The sequence below is a fragment of the Tetrapisispora phaffii genome, chromosome 2, assembly GCF_000236905.1.
Source record: "Tetrapisispora phaffii CBS 4417 chromosome 2, complete genome".
Lineage (NCBI taxonomy): Eukaryota > Fungi > Ascomycota > Saccharomycetes > Saccharomycetales > Saccharomycetaceae > Tetrapisispora > Tetrapisispora phaffii.
The window spans coordinates 695,270-714,115 of NC_016521.1; the positions used below are offsets into that span (position 1 = coordinate 695,270).

Consider the following 18,846-nt stretch of genomic DNA (forward strand, 5'->3'; position numbering starts at 1 on the left):
TTGAGGTATATGATTAATTATTAAATTATTATTAAATTGTTATTGACTAATTGTTAGTCTATGATTAATTTATTATTCATTATGATTGATGGGTATTATTTTAAAAATAATCAGTAGGCATTCAATCATGGTCATTTAAAAATGGAATATATTAAAGCTGCAACATGAGTTCCTTATAATATAGAACATTTTGATCTCTTTTTTTTATTCTTAGTTTTGGTATTGGTATTAGATGATTGATGTTTATTTTCTTCTTTGTGGGAATGATATTCTTCATGAAATCAGATGCTCCTTGAGTTTCGGCTAACTTTTTGTTAATAAGCATATTAATAGTTGAAGAAAACAACTCGTTGACTTTATAATTTGTTTTGGACGAAACTTGTATATGCCCATTTAATTTTAAATTCTTGTAGACTTCTTCTGCTTCTTTGCTCAGTATCAAATTATCTTCTAAATCTAATGTGTCATCAAAATATAAGTCTCTTTTCAAACCCACTAATATTATAGGAATTCCCGTAGTAAAATGTTTTACTTCAGGAACCCAAATATTTTCAGCATTTATTAATGAAGATGGATTATCGATCGAATAACATATGAAAATAATATCTGCCTCGTCATATGCAAATGGTCTATAGTTTTCGTCTTTCTTATCTGCCGAAACATCCCATAATGAAAACTCGATTTGTTTATTATAAGGTCCTTCAACATAATGTCTGTATTCGTCCAAGACCTTCGGTATCTTATTCTCATCAGTGGAATTCTTTTCATTACCATTATTTTGGATATATGTTAAAAGTAAAGAGGTCTTCCCTACACTAGAGTCACCTAGCGTGACTATTTTTATTGGAATACAATTACTGTATTTAGGAGTGTTTTCATTATTATTCTTCATGTGTTGGTAACTGATCACATCACTATCCTCTATATTCAATTCGGGACTATTAATATTTAACAAAACCATGCCTGGGGTATCGACGACGCTAGTATGCGTCTGTGACTTGTTAGAGTTTGATACAATCAATGAATCGGATCCATTCATTTTCGTATGACTACTGGAGTTTGTAATGCTGTTCTGGTTAATATCATCAACATAATAATCTAAAACATTTACCTTATCGACATTCTTATTGGCATTTATAGTATCAGTGACAGCAGTTGTTGCCGAATAACTATCTAATAGATCAGTCATTTATTGTTTTTCACTTTAATATGCCTATAAATCGGACCTTTAATTTGCTAACAATAGATATAAGTATAATCAGCAAGTGTTGGTCATTTAACGGCTGTTGCGGTTACTTCTTTCCCTCTTGTATCAAAGAAATTCAGTTTGCCGATGGAGAGTTCATCTATATATATATATATATATATTGTTACAATAAGATAATAGTTATATTTTGTAGGAATATGTACATAATTTTCTAGTTCTAAATAAAAGAAAACAATATATTTCCCTATAAGATTGTGACTACTACACTAATCACCATTTACAGGTTCTATTAAAATAAGTACGTAAAATATATGTAGCTATTATTTGCATGTCAATTTATTGGCATATTTACAGCCTATTCAGTAGGAATTTTATCACTACGTAATTTATTCATTGTCTTGTGTGTCAACAAGGAACCATACTAAGGGGGGAACGAACGAGAAAAGAAAAACAGCTTAAGCTGTTGAAAGTGTCTCCTACTCAATACCATGTTTTTTGAAATAAGTTTAGGTAGTTGCACAAGAGAGGCATTAACTTTCATCCTATAAGCCTTCATGGTGTTAATTAATATTTTACAAACTATGTTATTATGGAACCATACAATTAACAGTTAATTGAAAAATAAAATAATTTAATTACTCAATATTCCAAATAGTTCGAAATGTATTTGGTCTCTTTTTCATAATTAACGATGTTTCATTGAGAAATATGTGTCCCTTTTTTTCTTTTATTTTTTTGCCGTCGTTGCAAAACCACAATATACCTATAATACACCTGTAGAAGGGGAAATAAAGACTAGATAGAGAGATAACAATTGGGAGAAACAATTCTCTCAAGCCACGTATAAATTGCCTGGAGCGGTGCGGATGGTGTGTGTTCTTCTGTGTTTTCAGTCACATCACGGAGAGTACTCTTGTAGTATCGTAGCATTAACTATTAATATTCGGGTAACTCGGAGTTCCATGGTGAAATGTGTATTTGCTATGTTATCTGTAATATGCAGATAACCCTGACATTAGGTGGTTTGACAGTAATTTGTTAATGTGTCTGTCTCATTTAAGATCAAGGTGTCTGTAATAGTCATAAATGTGTTTAGATGTATGGCTTATATGTTCTACTAGAATGTAAACTTACAAACCATGGCAGTTGTCTTGATATTACTGGTGTTCTCTTGAAGTAAAAAGCTATTTCGTTTTTAGTATTGATATTGGAAGAAAATATATTTTAATATTTTGGTTCCCTAGTAATATATAACCTTGCCGAGTTTGCCAAATCATAAAAAATGTACTGTTGCCAAAATTCTCTGAAACCGTCCTTCAACTATGAAAGGGAACAACCATACTAGACATCTACTTACTCCATAATATATGCTTTAGTCTTGAATGTTTGGCAGTGACCTCATATTATATAATGAATTCACTTTTTTATATGTTTGCTTGCACGGCATAATTTCTGGAAATTATTTGCCAGATCTGGATCTGGACGGAATCCCTTTAAGCCAAATGATAAGGGCAACAAAATAGAAGGCAATTGGAAAATAATACACTGAACAAATTATATACTAAAAAGAGTACTAACAATTATATATATATATGCATATATATAAGAAAATATTGGTATTCGAAATATGAAGATTACATGGTTGTATACTATTCTCATCTAGTGATAACTAAAGTTTCCAAAACTTTTACATACCATCTAATTGACTACAACAATGACACATTTAACCATAGCCAGAACTAGAAGTCTATCAAATCCGAATGTTTTCAGCGGTTCCAAAGAAAACATTCTGGTCGATCCTGGGAATCATCCAGACTCTCATTTTGAACCACATATGTCTCCCCTGAGATTCAAAATGAGATCATATCTTTTACAATATACAGACTCACAATCAACTTATTTGGCAAAATGGCAGCAATACTACAGATCAGATTTTCTAGATATTTATTTTTCATATTCTGCATCCTTAGCCTCACACACTTTCTATGTTATATGTTTACCAATACCAGTATTCTTTGATCAGTATAACTTGGTACGGGATTTGGTTTATATAATCGGCTCTTCAATTTATTTAAGTGGATTCTTAAAGGATTATTGGTGTTTGCCAAGGCCCCAGTCACCACCAGTGAAAAGAATAACATTAAGTGAGTATACATCAAAAGAATATGGTGCCCCAAGCTCACACACTGCCAATGCAGTTGGTGTAACGTTACTATTTTTATTAAGAATATGGCAGCATGATTATATTTCAATAGGATGGAAGCTATTTTACTTATGCTTAGCAATATTCTACAATCTGACACTTGTTTTGGGCAGAGTGTACTGCGGTATGCATGGTATACTAGATATAACAAGTGGAGCAATAATAGGGGTTATTTGCTTCTTGGCAAGATTGACGATTCCACCGTTTTTGAAATCTATGAATTTTCACCCGAGCGAGTATTTACTATTCCCTATGATAAGCACAGCATGCGGTTTATTTATTTTGCTATATCAGACCGTACCAATCGATGTATGTCCATGCTTTGACGACACTGTTGCATTCATCGGGGTTTTAGTAGGTATGGATGTGTCTCATTGGGCAATTGAAAGATATTCACTTGAACATGTGGTGAACAATTTGGGCGATCTGGAACGTGCAAGCACCTTACTTGTATCGACTAAGTTTTTATTAGGTGTCATACTTGTCGTTGTTTGGAAATATGCATTAAGTAAACCATTTTTGATATTTTTATTAAAGAACATATTAAGAATCAAAGACGATAGAAAATTAATCGAAGCTAAAGTAACTGCATGGCAAGCTGAACACCCACACGAATGTGCACCATACTTTGGTAGGTCTAAATTTGAAATATATTTAAGATTTCTCAGTTATATTGGAATACCATTAACTGTTTTATTATTCTGTCCATACCTTTTCACTACAATTGGACTAATCGTCCCATGAACTTAGTTATACAATTTGATAAATAAGAGATGTACATGTCCGCCGTGATATCTGCATGTTTGAAATAAGCAAAATCCAATACTAATATTTTCAGTCAATGTGAATGTCGACATTTTTTCTTCCCATATTTAACTCAGGTTTTCAATAACTATATGCCATTAAACTATGTACAGACAGCATGAAAATATATATGCCGAACTAAATATTGTGTAAACCTAAATACTAAGACATAAAATATTGTAACATACTATTACATCTTAATGCTTTTTATGCATATTCTATATACTTTATGATGTTCTCGATCTTAATAAATGCCTTAGTAATGCTATTATATTTTTCATTATACATCTTACCCTTTCGAATGGTTAAACATTCCCACACCATATAAAAATTTCAAAATTAATTTTCCTAATTAGGTAAACACATGTCTTAATTTGGAAAATTTGACAATTTGATGATTCTGTGTGTGCCCTGAATAAATTGGAAAATAAATGTACATTTTAAGACAAGGCTCATATTATTATAACAATGAATATAATATGATAATGATGAGTTATTATTGATATATCTAGAATGACAATCGGGTGTCATTGCTCTATAAATATGTATAATAATTCCATATTACTGATAGTTTTGTTCTTCTTTTCTTGGAAGAAGTAAAAACTATCGGTAAAGTGCAAAGTCACATAGTTAATTCTAATTGAATCACAATACACTCCCTTCAATATTATTCATTCTAATTGAAATTTTGAAAAAACACTATGGTTTTTTTAGATTCATGAAATTCATATATGTCGCTATGTACTCGTTTAGTGGGCTGGTTCTAAAAAATGTTCCTGACGATGCACAAGTTAGTATGTCTTTTCAGGTATACATTTCCATCTTTTAATTAGCTTTATTCATGTTTTAAAATTTTCGTAAACTGACCAACTTTTTTTCTTTCAAAAAATTATATAGTCAAGAAATGAGGACATTATATGCAATGAACTTAGTAATCAAACCAGAAATCTTCATAAATACACATACACACACACATATATATATAAAGATACGTATATTAACCGGTAAAATTTAAAAAAATTCAATTGAGGTATAACTTTCTGAATCTTATCATTCAATCAGTCACTCTCAATTAAATATATTTAATCGATACACATTAAGTCAAATACCAGCCAACAAACTTGATTATTTAATATTACGATTTTTTGCAATTTTTCAACTGCCCTTTCTTTTCGTATAAAGAATCAGTGATATTAAAAAAAATAACGCCCATAGTAAAGTCTATTATATTCGAAAGAATTTAAAGAAAGGATCATTTTATAAATCTTCGAATATCAAGTCAATTTATTGAAATAATTGTATTTAAGAACTCATAAATTCTACAATACAGTAAGAACACCTCATTTATCTGTAACTTCTAAGTCAGATATTAAATTACATACACAAGCGCATATATATACATATAGACAATATAGAATGTCTGGTGTTGAAGAAATTGATTATGAGGCTTTACCTGATTCTGCTTCATTAAGTTCCCAATTAATGGCAGGTGCATTTGCAGGTATTATGGAACATTTTGTTATGTTTCCATTTGATGCATTAAAAACTAGAATTCAATCTCAAACTCAATCTACTTTACCAAAAAATTTAATCAAACAAATTTCCAAAATTACTACGACTGAAGGTTCTTTAGCATTATGGAAAGGTGTACAATCGATGATTCTTGGTGCAGGTCCTGCTCACGCTGTATATTTTAGTACATATGAGTACATGAAGAAAACGTTAATCGATCAAAAAGATATGCAAACACATCAACCTTTAAAAACAGCACTAAGTGGTGCTACTGCCACAATTGCATCTGACGCTTTAATGAATCCATTTGATACCATTAAGCAAAGAATGCAATTGAGTGGCTCTGAAAAAACTTGGTCAGTTACAAAAAATATTTATCATAAGGAAGGTCTACGAGCATTTTACTACTCCTACCCAACCACAATTGCGATGAACATTCCTTTTGTTTCATTAAACTTTGTTATCTATGAATCATCTACCAAATTATTTAACCCCACCAACGAGTATAACCCATTAGTCCATTGTTTATGTGGTGGTTTAAGTGGTGCTACATGTGCTGCTATCACCACTCCATTAGATTGTATTAAGACAGTTCTACAAGTCAGAGGTTCCAAATCTGTATCATTAGAAGTCATGAAAAAAGCTAATACATTCAGAAAAGCTGCAGATGCTATTTATCACGTTCATGGTTGGAAAGGGTTTTTGAGAGGTATTAAACCTAGAATTATTGCAAATGTCCCAGCCACTGCTATCTCATGGACTGCATATGAATGTGCAAAGCACTTTTTGATGGAAAATAGAACCGATCATGTTAATAACTAATCAAAATTATTATAGAATCATATTGAAAAAATCATTTTAGTTTTAATATTTATTAAAAAGATGAATTTAATAGGAAGGTTATTTATTTTACAATCTCTATAATTCTAAAATCATTACTTGTGAAAAAAGAAAACTAATGTAAAGCATGTATATAAGATCATCATTGTGACTATAAGTAAACAAGATTCTATCATCTATATTCGGTTTTGCTATATTTAGTCAATGTAAAAAACTTTCTGTAATATTGTAAAAATATATTATATTTTAATTACTTCAAGAATATACAAGTACATTAATTTAATTATATCCATTAGAATTTCGTAAACTCTCACGGATAGTATTCATATCATTGGTATAACGATGACCTGCTACTTCCCAAATTACTGGATAGTTCGGATCATCAATTCTATACTGCATTTCTCCTATGCTGTTATCCCAAGCCTCCTCTTCTAGTTCGTGAGATGCGTTTTTGCTTCCATAAGAAACAGCAGCTCTAAGAGGATCACCATCCAAGATGCTACCATAATCGGTTATTTGATACCTTTGCCTTCCATCATTGCTAAATCGAAATCCTTTATGAAGTTGCCTATTCCGTGACTCAAAAGACATAGCCGCCATTAAATCCCCGTCCGTATATGTTATGTCAAAGTTTTGATAGGTATAATAATTAGAACCAACGAGTAAAGTATGTTTGAAATCCCATTTTACATCATACGCACAGAAAGTGTCCCTCAAAGCGTACATGAATTCCATTCTAGCACATTTGGGTAAAATTTTGTACGAGTAATCTGACCATGAAAATGCTTTAACATGTAGTAAGGCAAAAAATATCATTTCTAAGCATAAGACTGTATTTTGACAAATATAGCTAAAATGAGCTCTTTCCTCAGGTCCATCTCCGCTGCTACCCATTATTCCAACCGAAATAAGAAGTTCTATTATAACACTTTGCCAATATGATGCAAATATAATTAGTTTAACACATAGAAATTTGCTCCAAGGATGAAACTTCTTTAAATTTGGTGCAAAATATATCCAGAACAAAGCTAAATTGTAGAGGGACCAAGTTACCGATATATTGTATAGAAACAATAGTAAGTATCTTGCTTTTATAGATTTCCAGGTTTCCAATGCTAAAAGACTGCAGCAATATAACGGCTTGAACCAAACATATTGAAGGATACCTCTCTTTACTTGGAGAAAGTCTTCAGGATCTGAGAGATCTAGTGGTTTCAAAAAATTACCAATGATAAATACCGGCTGCTTTATAGTACCATGTTCCAATGATAACTCTGAGACAATTTTCCTTTCACCACCTAATATTAGAGTTAATAACGAGAAGAACGTAAATATGATAAATGCTTCATATACTTCCCTAATTGGGTCAGTTACGAAATGAGCAAATCCAGGTTTCACTATGGAAATGAAACAAGTCAAACTAAATATAGGTACAACCAGCAGTATCCTAATAGTTAACCTTTGCTCTAACGGTTTTCTGTAGTTTTGGAAATGTCGAACTATATCATAAAATGATATAGTAATTGCTATAGTAGAAGACAAAAAGCACAAAAATTTAATTACAGAGAGTACCTTTGAATCATCATTAATCATATCCTCATCAGTAGGTTTTCAACAGGATCTGTTATATAGACCCTATTTAAACTTCATTGAACAAGTTATTTACTCGTGATGTACATTCAAAAATATGTCAAATGTTGCAAACATTTAACTTGAAATCAATGAATATACTTTTTTAATATCGTTCTATTTTAGGAGTTATGAAAATAAGAATATGTCTTAAAATGAAGACCGTAGTAAAAGAGAAAACCTTAAGTGAATTAAATGAAAATAATTTTCTTGATATACATTTATCAATATTAATGGTGATATATTCATAATTATTTAATTTTTTTATTTATTTATTTACATGTTCTAATCTATAAAGGAAATTTCAATTAAAATTATAATGGAACAAATTACTTTTTGCTGTGAAACTCAATAACAATGACCTTTATACGTTAACGACTGATTGAACTTTCAATTGATGAAGTCTATTCCTTTTTGTAATATGTTATCATAACATATTCCGCTTTAGTCTTTCTTGTTTTCTTTTTGTCCTCTCTTCTAACTTTTGTTGTCTTAAAAGTTTTTTCTGAGTTTTTAGATCCTTTGCTTTATTATCTTTATTGCTGTCACCTTTACTTTCAGTTTTCTCTTGAATAGGTGATAGTTTTATTAGCATTTTTGACTTTATGGAACCTGCAATAATTGGCGATATAGAATCTGATTGGAATATTTGCTCAAGGGTCTTCACCAGAGATTCTCTTTTTGTATTTTCACTTTTAGTCAGCTTGTGGTCACTGTCATTTAAATGGAGTTCAAAATCAGTTATCCAGTTATTAGATGCATTGTAATTATCATCAATAAATATATGAACTTTCATTCCCCTTTTCAAAGCAGTTTGTATTTCGTGAGCTTTCTGCCTTCTTAAGTCATCATTTTCTATTCTCCAAGTTATTCTTATGTATTTTATACTTTTTGCAGATTTTTCATTAGGCTTTTTACCTTTAAATTTATTGGCACTGGAACCGCTTTCCACTAATTCTTGATTTTTAATCTTGGCTAAATCTTGACTATATTTTTCAAGTGCAATTTTGCTCTCAATGATTTTAACAATAGGTGTTATCGATTCGTCCATATTTTTTTCAAAATTGACAATTTGAATCCCATTTTTATCTAAATCGATGTTCCTAATTATATCTTGTATTTTGGAATCTGTCAATTTGCCTGTTGTGGGATTAATCGTTTTAATTTTCCCAAACTTATTATGTTTTAAAATTTCTTTATATGTTAAAGTTGCTGCGAGTTTTGCCTTCTCAGTACCGTTAATCCAATTCGGGAGGTTGCTAGATTTTTTCTGCAAAATAATCGGGTTGCTTTTGAATGACCTGCTTTTGTATGAATTAGAATAATTTGATGATCTTACATTGGATTTTTGCGTTTTATTATATAGGTCTGCCAAACTAAATTTGATTGATTTCCCATCTTCATTCGATTTAGTTTCCCCTTTTATCTTTTCTGAGTTTACTTTGATAGATGAATTTAATGCCGTTGATGTTTTATCAAAATTTAGTTCATATAAAATACATCTTGAATGCGAAAAATGTCTAATACAACTCATTAAGGAAGATGCAGAACTGTATGAAACTTTATCTTTCAACGCTAACATATTTAGAAAATGAAATTGTATGTCTCGAAAAATAGTATACAGGGCTTATAACCATGTCTTCAACTGAATGAAGTCTCTTATGTCTTATATGTTAGAGATTCTTATTCGTATCATTTACAAAGTATACTAATACTTTATAAACAAACATTTCTTTTACATAACTGCCTTAATACTTAAAGTCGTTATAGTATCAGAGGGTTGAAGAGTTTGCATTTTTATCATAATTGGCATTGATTAATTATCACGTGCTTACAGATTAAAAATGTCGTTAAGATATAAACTTTTAATGGGACAGGCATGCCTTGCCATATGCTGCAACAAATAAGATATTTCTTTAAGATCATTGGCAGTTTCGATTTAGTCTTCCCTATATATGGAAGCGTCCATTCTTGAAATTTAATCTTTTATTATTGTACAAAAATGTTAATTATAAAAACTTATAGGAAGAAGAATCGGTAGTGAAGTTATAAACAAGTAATTATCATTGTTCCGAAAGTCCCAAAACGGAAAAATGAATAAATTAACCATCAATAAGGCAAACTTTAATTACTGAATCAATGATCATCAACACCGAGAACCATAGCTAACAAAGCCATTCTAACATACAAACCGTATTTCATTTCTCTGAAATAAGCAGCACGATGGTCGTAATCAACTTCTTCTTTGATTTCATTTACACGTGGTAGAGGATGCATGATTGCCATGTTTTGTTTAGCATGAGCTAGAATCTTATTATCAATAATGTATGTGTCCTTCAAACGTTCATAATCATCTCTATTTTCAAATCTTTCTTCTTGAACTCTAGTACAGTATAATACGTCAGATTTAGAAATAATGTCAGAAGTCAATTCTTCACTTTCAACTCCCAACATTCCTTTATTAACCAATTCTTGACGTAAAGCGTTTGGTAATCTCAACTCGTTTGGAGAAACTAAGTTAATTCTAAGTTGATAAAATTGTAATAATCTACATAAAGAATGGATGGTTCTACCATTTTTCAAATCACCCATAAAAGTGACGGTTATACCGTTCACAGTACCTAATTCTTCACGAATCGTGAACAAGTCTAGGAATGCTTGTGTAGGATGTTCTCTAGAACCGTTACCGCCATTGATGATAGGAACAGGCGAGTATTTAGCGGCTGTATGTACTGACATTTCATCTGGGTGACGCATAACAATCGCATCCGAGTATGAAGCTAACGTTCTAATGGTATCTTGTAGTGTTTCACCCTTTTTGACTGAAGAAACATTTGGATTAATGTTAACAGTTCTACCACCTAGACGTTCCATAGCCGCAATAAATGAAGAGGAAGTACGTGTCGAAGGTTCGTAAAAGATTGTGGTTATGATATGTCTCTTCATTATATCCAAAATACCATATCTTTCAACAGCTGCTCTCATCTCTTGAGCAACTGCAAACAAGGCGTGGAAATCAGAACGTTTGAATTGCTTGATAGATAAGATGTTTCTACCTTTAAATGGGTTATTTGCCCTGATTAAATTTTGGATGGCTCCTGGTGGAACAATTTCTTTTGGTGGCCTAGATGACATTAACTTCTGTTCTAGTGGTTGGTCAAATTCTTCTTCATCGTCACTAAAAGTTGGACGTTCAGCAGAAAATGAGAATCTCTTTTTCGAAATAGAACCTCTTGGAACTATTGGTTCGACAACTGGAACCGGGGCAGATGCGGCAGAAACGATGACATTACCTCTGGTAGTGTCATTCACCAATTCACCGCTCAACACTAGCGTTTCATTATCAACCACCACTCTTTCAATACCACCATTTAACTTTGTGGTGTTGAATGGTGACCATCTTTTGACATGTCTAAATGGATAGTCCATATCAACTTCAACAATTGCCTCTGGAAGAGGTAAGTGGAATATACTAATAGGATTGTCGTGTAATTTTGAAACAATATCTTCAATGGTTAATTTACCAGCATCAACAGCAGATAATAATAATGGAAGAGTATCTTTAACACCAAGACCAGTAGAAACTGGATTAGACGTAACAGTGGCCAATTGAGTTGGGAGAGAACCAACGGAGAAGGCATCAATCGATTCTAAATTGTTCCAGAAATATTCTTGATCTTCAACTGTTGGCAGGAAAACAGCTTCAGGATAATCGTTCTGAGTAACAAATAAAGAATAAACGTTAACATCACAAGTCACTTTCGTATCCTTTTCTTTAACTGTCTTAATCAATGCTAAATCTTCCTTATTTGAAACACCTGTAATATGAATTGATCTATTCTGTAATGATGCTAATAAAATAATGGAAGCTAGTTCAGATGTTTTTGCTTCAGCAATCACTGGCTTATCGACAGGCCAATTTTTCAATAGATCAGAAACAGTGGAAAATTTATTCTCTAATTCATGGAATGGTAAAAACAAAGAAGTAACATCAGGTGCAGTTTCAGCTACAGTATCAGAATTATAAGCGGTACCAGATACAGTGAATGAGTAGTTGGTGTACGAGCAACCATTAGCCGTCGAGTAGGCTGCTCTTAAAGAATGAACATCACTAATTATTGGACCTCTCATTGCTCTTGCCATAAACATGTTGTGAATAAAACCAGCCTCCAGAGAAACACGACTTAATTCTTTTAACTCATCAACACCCTTAATAACATTAGACACATTAGGGGCGAATGATGAAATATTAACTAAACCAGGTAAATTAATTGTTCTGTGAGAAGTTTGAGAATCACGTTCCGAAACTTCTAACTTCAAATTTCTAGATAAAGCTTCAATCAACAATTTGGCACATTTGACATTTGTTACTAAAGGAACAGAATAATCAACAGCCATACGACGTGTCTTGTAACCTTTAGATACATAAGATGCTGGCCTACGGTATCTGTTAGCTGATGGTAAGTTAATATACAAATCAATCTTGTTATTTGCTAAATGTTGAGTTAAAGAGTATTCTGATTTTTCATTATCTTCACTTAATACTTCTAAGTATTGGACAGGAATGTTATGTTCAGTTATGAAATCAGCAGTACCTGCAGTAGCAAAAAGTTTGTAACCCATATTATACAATTTTTTAACACATGGCAATAACTCTTGCTTTTCCTTGAATGAACCAATGGATAACAAGATGTTTTTCTTTGGTAATTTGAAACCTGTTGCAAGCAAAGCTTTCAAGTATGCTTCATATTTGGAATGGCCAAAACAAGCAACTTCACCAGTAGAGGCCATTTCGACACCCAAAACTGGATCAGCACCAGCTAAACGTGGGAATGAGAATTGTGGAACTTTAATAGCGACATAATCCTCTGGTAATTTACTTACTGGGTATGGAGTGATAGGCAATCCCATAATAGCTTTAGTAGCCAATTCAATCAAATTAACGCCAACAACCTTAGAGATAAATGGGAATGATCTAGAGGCACGAACGTTGCATTCAATAACCTTGATTTCATTATCCTTCGCAATAAATTGAATATTGTAAGGACCAGTAATCTTCAAAGCTTTACCAATCTTAGCAGTGGCAACTACAATTCTTTCAACAGTCTTAGGATCTAAATCTTGAGGAGGAACAACTAAAGTGGCATCACCAGAATGAACACCGGCATTTTCAACATGTTCAGAGACAACATGCATCACTAATTCACCGTTTCTTGCAACCGCATCCATTTCAATTTCTTTAGCGTTTTCAATGTATTTGGTTAAAACAACTGGATAGTCACGAGAAACTTCAACTGCTTGATTCAAGTAAGAAGCCAAATCTGCCTTAGAATAAACAGTATTCATAGCTGCACCAGACAAAACATAAGATGGACGAACTAACACTGGGTATCCAACTTTGTCAGCAAATTCTTCAGCTTCATTGATAGAAGTCAATTCTTTCCATGCAGGTTGATCGACACCAATTTGATCCAACATACGTGAAAACTTATAACGATTTTCTGCGGAATCAATCATTTCTGGTAAAGTACCTAAAATCTTAACATTCTCACGATGCAATGACATAACTATATTATTCGAGGTTTGACCACCCATTGAAACAAGAACACCACTTGACGATTCAATCTCATAGATATCTAATACCCGCTCTAAATTAATGGTTTCAAAATATAATCTATCAGCTTCATCATAATCGGTTGAAACTGTTTCAGGGTTATAATTAATCATAATAGTCTTAATGTTGTTAGCACGTAAGGTTCTTACAGCTGTAACAGCACACCAGTCGAATTCAACTGATGAACCAATACGGTAAACACCTGAACCTAATACCATAACACCATTGTCCTCGAAAGTTACATCATTAGAAGAAGCATTATAAGTAATATATAGATAGTTAGTATGAGCTGGAAATTCAGCAGCAACTGTATCTATTTGTTTAACAAATGGTGTAATACCATATTCTTTTCTCAAATGACGAATAGCAACTTCATTTGAGCCCAAAAATTTAGCAATTTGTCTATCATCAAAACCTAATTGTTTAGCTTCCTTCAAAACTAAAGATGGCAAGTTTTCTATGGTATTGAAAGATGTAATATTGTTACCAAATTGAATCAAATTGTATAATTTATTCAAAAACCATTTATCAATCCTAGTTAGTTCCCACACTTTATCAACAGAATAGCCTAGTTTTGAAAAGGCGTTTGCAATTGCAAAAACACGTAAATCAGATGGGTTATTTAATTCATAATCAATATCAATATCCATATCAGTTTCATTGAAACCTAAGTTAGCATATTCAGTTGATCTAATAGCTTTTTGAATTGCTTCTTCAAATGTTCTACCAATACTCATTACTTCACCGACAGATTTCATGGAAGAAGATAATTCGGTTGAGACTCTGTTGAATTTTTTCAAGTCCCAACGAGGCATTTTAACAACACAGTAATCTAAAGATGGTTCAAAACAAGCACAGGTCTTCTTAGTGACTGAGTTTTTAATTTCATTTAATTGGATATTTAAACCCAATTTAGCAGCTGTGTAAGCTAATGGATAACCAGTTGCCTTTGAGGCCAAAGCTGAAGATCTAGAAAGACGAGCATTAACTTCAATGATACAGTATTCCTTAGAAAATGGGTTTAGGGCATATTGGATGTTACATTCACCAACAACACCTAAATGTCTAATAACATTAACAGCGGTTGTTCTTAACATGTTATAGTCCTCATCCGACAGAGTTTGAGATGGAGCAACAACGATAGAATCACCAGTATGAATCCCTAAAGGATCAAAATTTTCCATGTTACAGACAGTGATACAATTATCAAATGCATCACGAACAACTTCATATTCAACTTCTTTCCAACCTTTCATGGATCTTTCGACTAAAACTTGTGGTGAGGAAGCGAAAGCAACGTTACATAAATCTACTAGTTCTTTTTCGTTGTTTGCAAAACCTGAACCCAAACCACCTAGTGCATAAGCAGCACGAACAATAACTGGGAAGCCAATATCTTTAACTGCTGCTAAAGCTTCATCCACTGAGTTGGCGGCCTTAGATTTAGCACATTTTTCATTGATTTCATCAATTGCCTTGGCAAATAGTTCACGATCTTCTGTTGTAATAATAGTATCAATTGGAGTACCTAAAACCTTAACACCTAAAGTTTCAAACTCATCTTTCAATTCAATACCGACGGATAAGGCCGTTTGACCACCAAAGGTCACATAAATTGCATCTGGACGTTCATGTAAAATAACTTTACGGACAAATTCGGCAGTGACTGGTAAGAAATAGACTTTGTCGGCTAGACCTTTAGATGTTTGAATAGTAGCAATATTTGGATTAATTAAAATTGTGTAAATACCTTCCTCTTTTAAGGCTTTAATAGCTTGAGAACCGGAATAGTCAAATTCACCAGCTTGACCAATTGATAAACCACCAGAACCTAAAACTAAAACCTTCTTTGGTTGAACTCTTGGATGAGCCTTTAAGTTGTCTTCTAGTTTGCCACCTGGGAATTCGACAGCCTTTAATATACCACTTTCTTTATGCTCTTTTACAGATTGAATAAATACATCAAATAAAAATTCAGTATCTCTTGGACCTGGAGTAGATTCAGGATGGAATTGTACAGAAAAATATGGTAACTGAGCATTATACATACCTTCATTGGAGCCATCATTTGCATTTGTGAATAATGGTTTCCAGCCATTTTTTAATGAATCAACGTCAACGGCAAAACCATGGTTTTGAGAAGTAATGTAACATCTACCGCTAATGGAAGATGTACAAGGAATGTTATGACCACGATTACCGAACTTCATTTTAATGGTTGTGGCACCAGCAGCTCTTGCTAACAATTGATGACCTAAACAAATACCGAAAACTGGGGTCTTCTTTTTTTCCAGAACATAAGATAATTTTTCAATAACTTCAGTTAATACGGCAGGATCACCTGGACCATTAGAGATAAATAAACCATCATAATCATCATCTTTTGTGAAGTCATAGTTCCATGGGACTACTTTTAGTTCAACACCACGTTTGATAAAACAACGGATTTGGTTGTACTTCATACCGACATCTAGAGCTAGAATTCTCAGTATTTTTCCATTCGAAGTTTTTTGTAAAGTAACGTATTTATTATCTTGTGGGGGGGTATATAAAACTGGTTCTTTTGTTGAAACTTTTTCAACTAAATTTTCTACATTTGGATCAACCCATTCTGGGACATTGAATGATTGTGACCAATTTTCAGTGTTTGCAGATTCGTTACTTGCACCACTATTTTGTAGACATAATCTACCTAAGATAGAACCCGAAACCGTTAAATGCTTTGTTAAGGCTCTGGTATCAACACCATAAATGGCAGGAATGCCTTCCTCTTTCAACCATTGGCCCAAAGAAGATTTAGCTAACCAGTGCGAGTATTGATCTGTGTAATGAGAAATAACCAAACCAGCAACGTGGATACGGTTACTTTCGAAATATCTTGGGATAGATTCAACGAATTCATCCATCAAATTACGGTCAGGAACACCGTAATTACCAACCAATGGGAAAGTAATGACCAAGATTTGACCCTCATAAGAAGGATCGGTGATAGATTCCGGATAACCTACCATACCTGTTTGAAAAACAAGCTCACCGGAAATTGATTTCTCAGCACCAAAAGAATAACCTTGTAAAGCGGTACCATCTTTCAATTCCAAGACAATCATTCTGTCACCAGTCGCCTCCATTGGAGGAGTGATTGGTGCAGTTGGAACAACACTAGAAATCATCATTTTTTACTATGTTATTGTTATTGTGGTTGTTGATACTATTCGTTACTACTAATTTAAATCTAATGAAAAAAAAACGAATATTTATATGCTTCTGTACTTTTTTGTTCAATCTTTTATTATGAAATCTAATAGATTAGGGGTATTTTCACCTTGCACTATTTAATTTTCTTTCTTTCTTTCTTTTTTCTAATTATCGACTTTTGATTTTTTCGAAGATTTATTTAGAAACGATTTTTCAAAAATCTTCAATAATATTTCAAAATTCTAAAATTTTAAAATACGTCTATGTGAATTATTATTAACTTAATATCGAATACAATTAAGCTTTAAAACAAAATGGAAGAGTAAATTAGAATTGCAGGAGGGGGGGGACTTATTTTTCTTTTACTTTAATATTTTATTTTTTTAAAACTGAAAACTTACAGGATAATTATTATTATTTAAAGGAATGTATGTTGTTAATATCAGTATATTTTTTCAATTGTAGTTGTACTTGTAATAGTAAAAAAACCAATTAGATATATCCAATGATAATCAGAAATGTATTAGACGTTTCTAGTTTGTTCTGAGAGATCTGTGTTTCTACTTTTTCATATAAATAAATATAAGAATATAAAATTTAATATAAAACAAGATAAAAAGATGGATTTTATAATTAAAACATACTGTCTTTGTAATTGACTTTACGAAAAATACTTTACCTTAAAAATACAATACAAGAGGAAGCAATATACATATATACCAATATTGAAAAAAGTTCATAGAAAAGAATCTAAGTTGTAACATACCAAATAAATTTTGGAAATTCATAGCAGTATTTATATTAATTATTATATCGTTATTTTAATGTTAAAAGTTTTTTAGAATTTGAATATTAACTTTGTCGAGCATCTTACTATATCCAGTTTAATATTATATGTATGTATTGTATGTATGTAAGAGAAATTCAAGGATTAGTCTATTTATTGCGCTACACCAGTTTGGAATCTACTTTAATTTTATTTATATCATAATAAGCTCGCATGATTAATATATGTATGAGTACTTGGCGCGATGAAATCATGTCAAACAAAAATTAATGTACACTACACTATATTGTAGTTCTCGCCCGCTATGTCGCCACAGTTTTGATGCCTCTTGATATATGTACTTCCTAGGAGTGTTTGTGCGTGTATTGAAGCATGGTACTATTATCATTATGACTCTGAATGGTCTAAGTCACTATCTACTATGGATATATTCTTTGGTAATCTGTGCAGATGACTGCAGTGTGATTCTCTCTTTCCTCCTGGTCTTCTAGTCAATTGTGGCAGGAACAACTAAATATATGTAGATATATGTAAAGGCGTATAGAAAAACAGGATTTTTTGTACAATTATTTTACTGGACGTGTTGATTGTTTAGCACTTTTGTTCCTCAGTGGTTTTTTCATGGAGAAGAGATCGTGAAACTTATCAAAACGTCGCCTTCACGTGATTTGTGAGGAGAAGCAGAACCATCGGCATGAAATTAAATTGTTTGTACGTATATTGTGTAGTAATAAAATTTTACTTTCTCTTTTAAATGCCCTAACCACCAGTGTCTTATCAGTAATGATTCAATAATATATGTATGAATATTGTTTTTAGGACTTTTTCAAATACATAGTTAATGATCGTTAACTATGGATTTGTACTAGAAATAGTTGTCCTATTTGTCATAGTAAAATTTGTTTGACTCTATCTTTGAAGCCGTCGGAAATCCGTCGGCGACGATTTTTGTGACAAATTTTATTTATTATATGTATCAGTTAATAATGAATGTTTCTTACCTACGTAAAAAACCAAGCCATTAATACACTACCATCTTTAGGAATGATATCATT

At 32.2% G+C, this 18,846-nt stretch overlaps 6 protein-coding genes across 6 annotated transcripts; 2 read left to right on the top strand and 4 right to left on the bottom strand.

The window, feature by feature from the left end:
* Nucleotides 1-151: 151 nt before the first annotated feature.
* On the bottom strand, nucleotides 152-1,189 carry RHO4 (Rho family GTPase RHO4; the record flags this gene model as incomplete). The annotated part of the gene is made up of 1 exon (XM_003684364.1): nucleotides 152-1,189. The coding sequence occupies one exon, from the start codon at nucleotides 1,187-1,189 to the stop codon at nucleotides 152-154; it is 1,038 nt and encodes a 345-aa protein (XP_003684412.1).
* A 1,732-nt stretch (nucleotides 1,190-2,921) lies between these two features.
* On the top strand, nucleotides 2,922-4,154 carry LCB3 (sphinganine kinase LCB3; the record flags this gene model as incomplete). The annotated part of the gene is made up of 1 exon (XM_003684365.1): nucleotides 2,922-4,154. One exon carries the CDS (start codon nucleotides 2,922-2,924, stop codon nucleotides 4,152-4,154), a length of 1,233 nt encoding a protein of 410 aa, XP_003684413.1.
* Nucleotides 4,155-5,630: 1,476 nt separating this feature from the next.
* TPHA0B03080 (uncharacterized protein) lies at nucleotides 5,631-6,548 on the top strand (the record flags this gene model as incomplete). Its single annotated transcript, XM_003684366.1, has 1 exon — nucleotides 5,631-6,548. The coding sequence occupies one exon, from the start codon at nucleotides 5,631-5,633 to the stop codon at nucleotides 6,546-6,548; it is 918 nt and encodes a 305-aa protein (XP_003684414.1).
* Nucleotides 6,549-6,845: 297 nt separating this feature from the next.
* On the bottom strand, nucleotides 6,846-8,159 carry HFL1 (Hfl1p; the record flags this gene model as incomplete). The annotated part of the gene is made up of 1 exon (XM_003684367.1): nucleotides 6,846-8,159. One exon carries the CDS (start codon nucleotides 8,157-8,159, stop codon nucleotides 6,846-6,848), a length of 1,314 nt encoding a protein of 437 aa, XP_003684415.1.
* Nucleotides 8,160-8,622: 463 nt separating this feature from the next.
* On the bottom strand, nucleotides 8,623-9,777 carry AIM23 (Aim23p; the record flags this gene model as incomplete). Its single annotated transcript, XM_003684368.1, has 1 exon — nucleotides 8,623-9,777. One exon carries the CDS (start codon nucleotides 9,775-9,777, stop codon nucleotides 8,623-8,625), a length of 1,155 nt encoding a protein of 384 aa, XP_003684416.1.
* Nucleotides 9,778-10,331: 554 nt separating this feature from the next.
* URA2 (bifunctional carbamoylphosphate synthetase/aspartate transcarbamylase) lies at nucleotides 10,332-16,982 on the bottom strand (the record flags this gene model as incomplete). Its single annotated transcript, XM_003684369.1, has 1 exon — nucleotides 10,332-16,982. The coding sequence occupies one exon, from the start codon at nucleotides 16,980-16,982 to the stop codon at nucleotides 10,332-10,334; it is 6,651 nt and encodes a 2,216-aa protein (XP_003684417.1).
* Nucleotides 16,983-18,846: the final 1,864 nt, after the last annotated feature.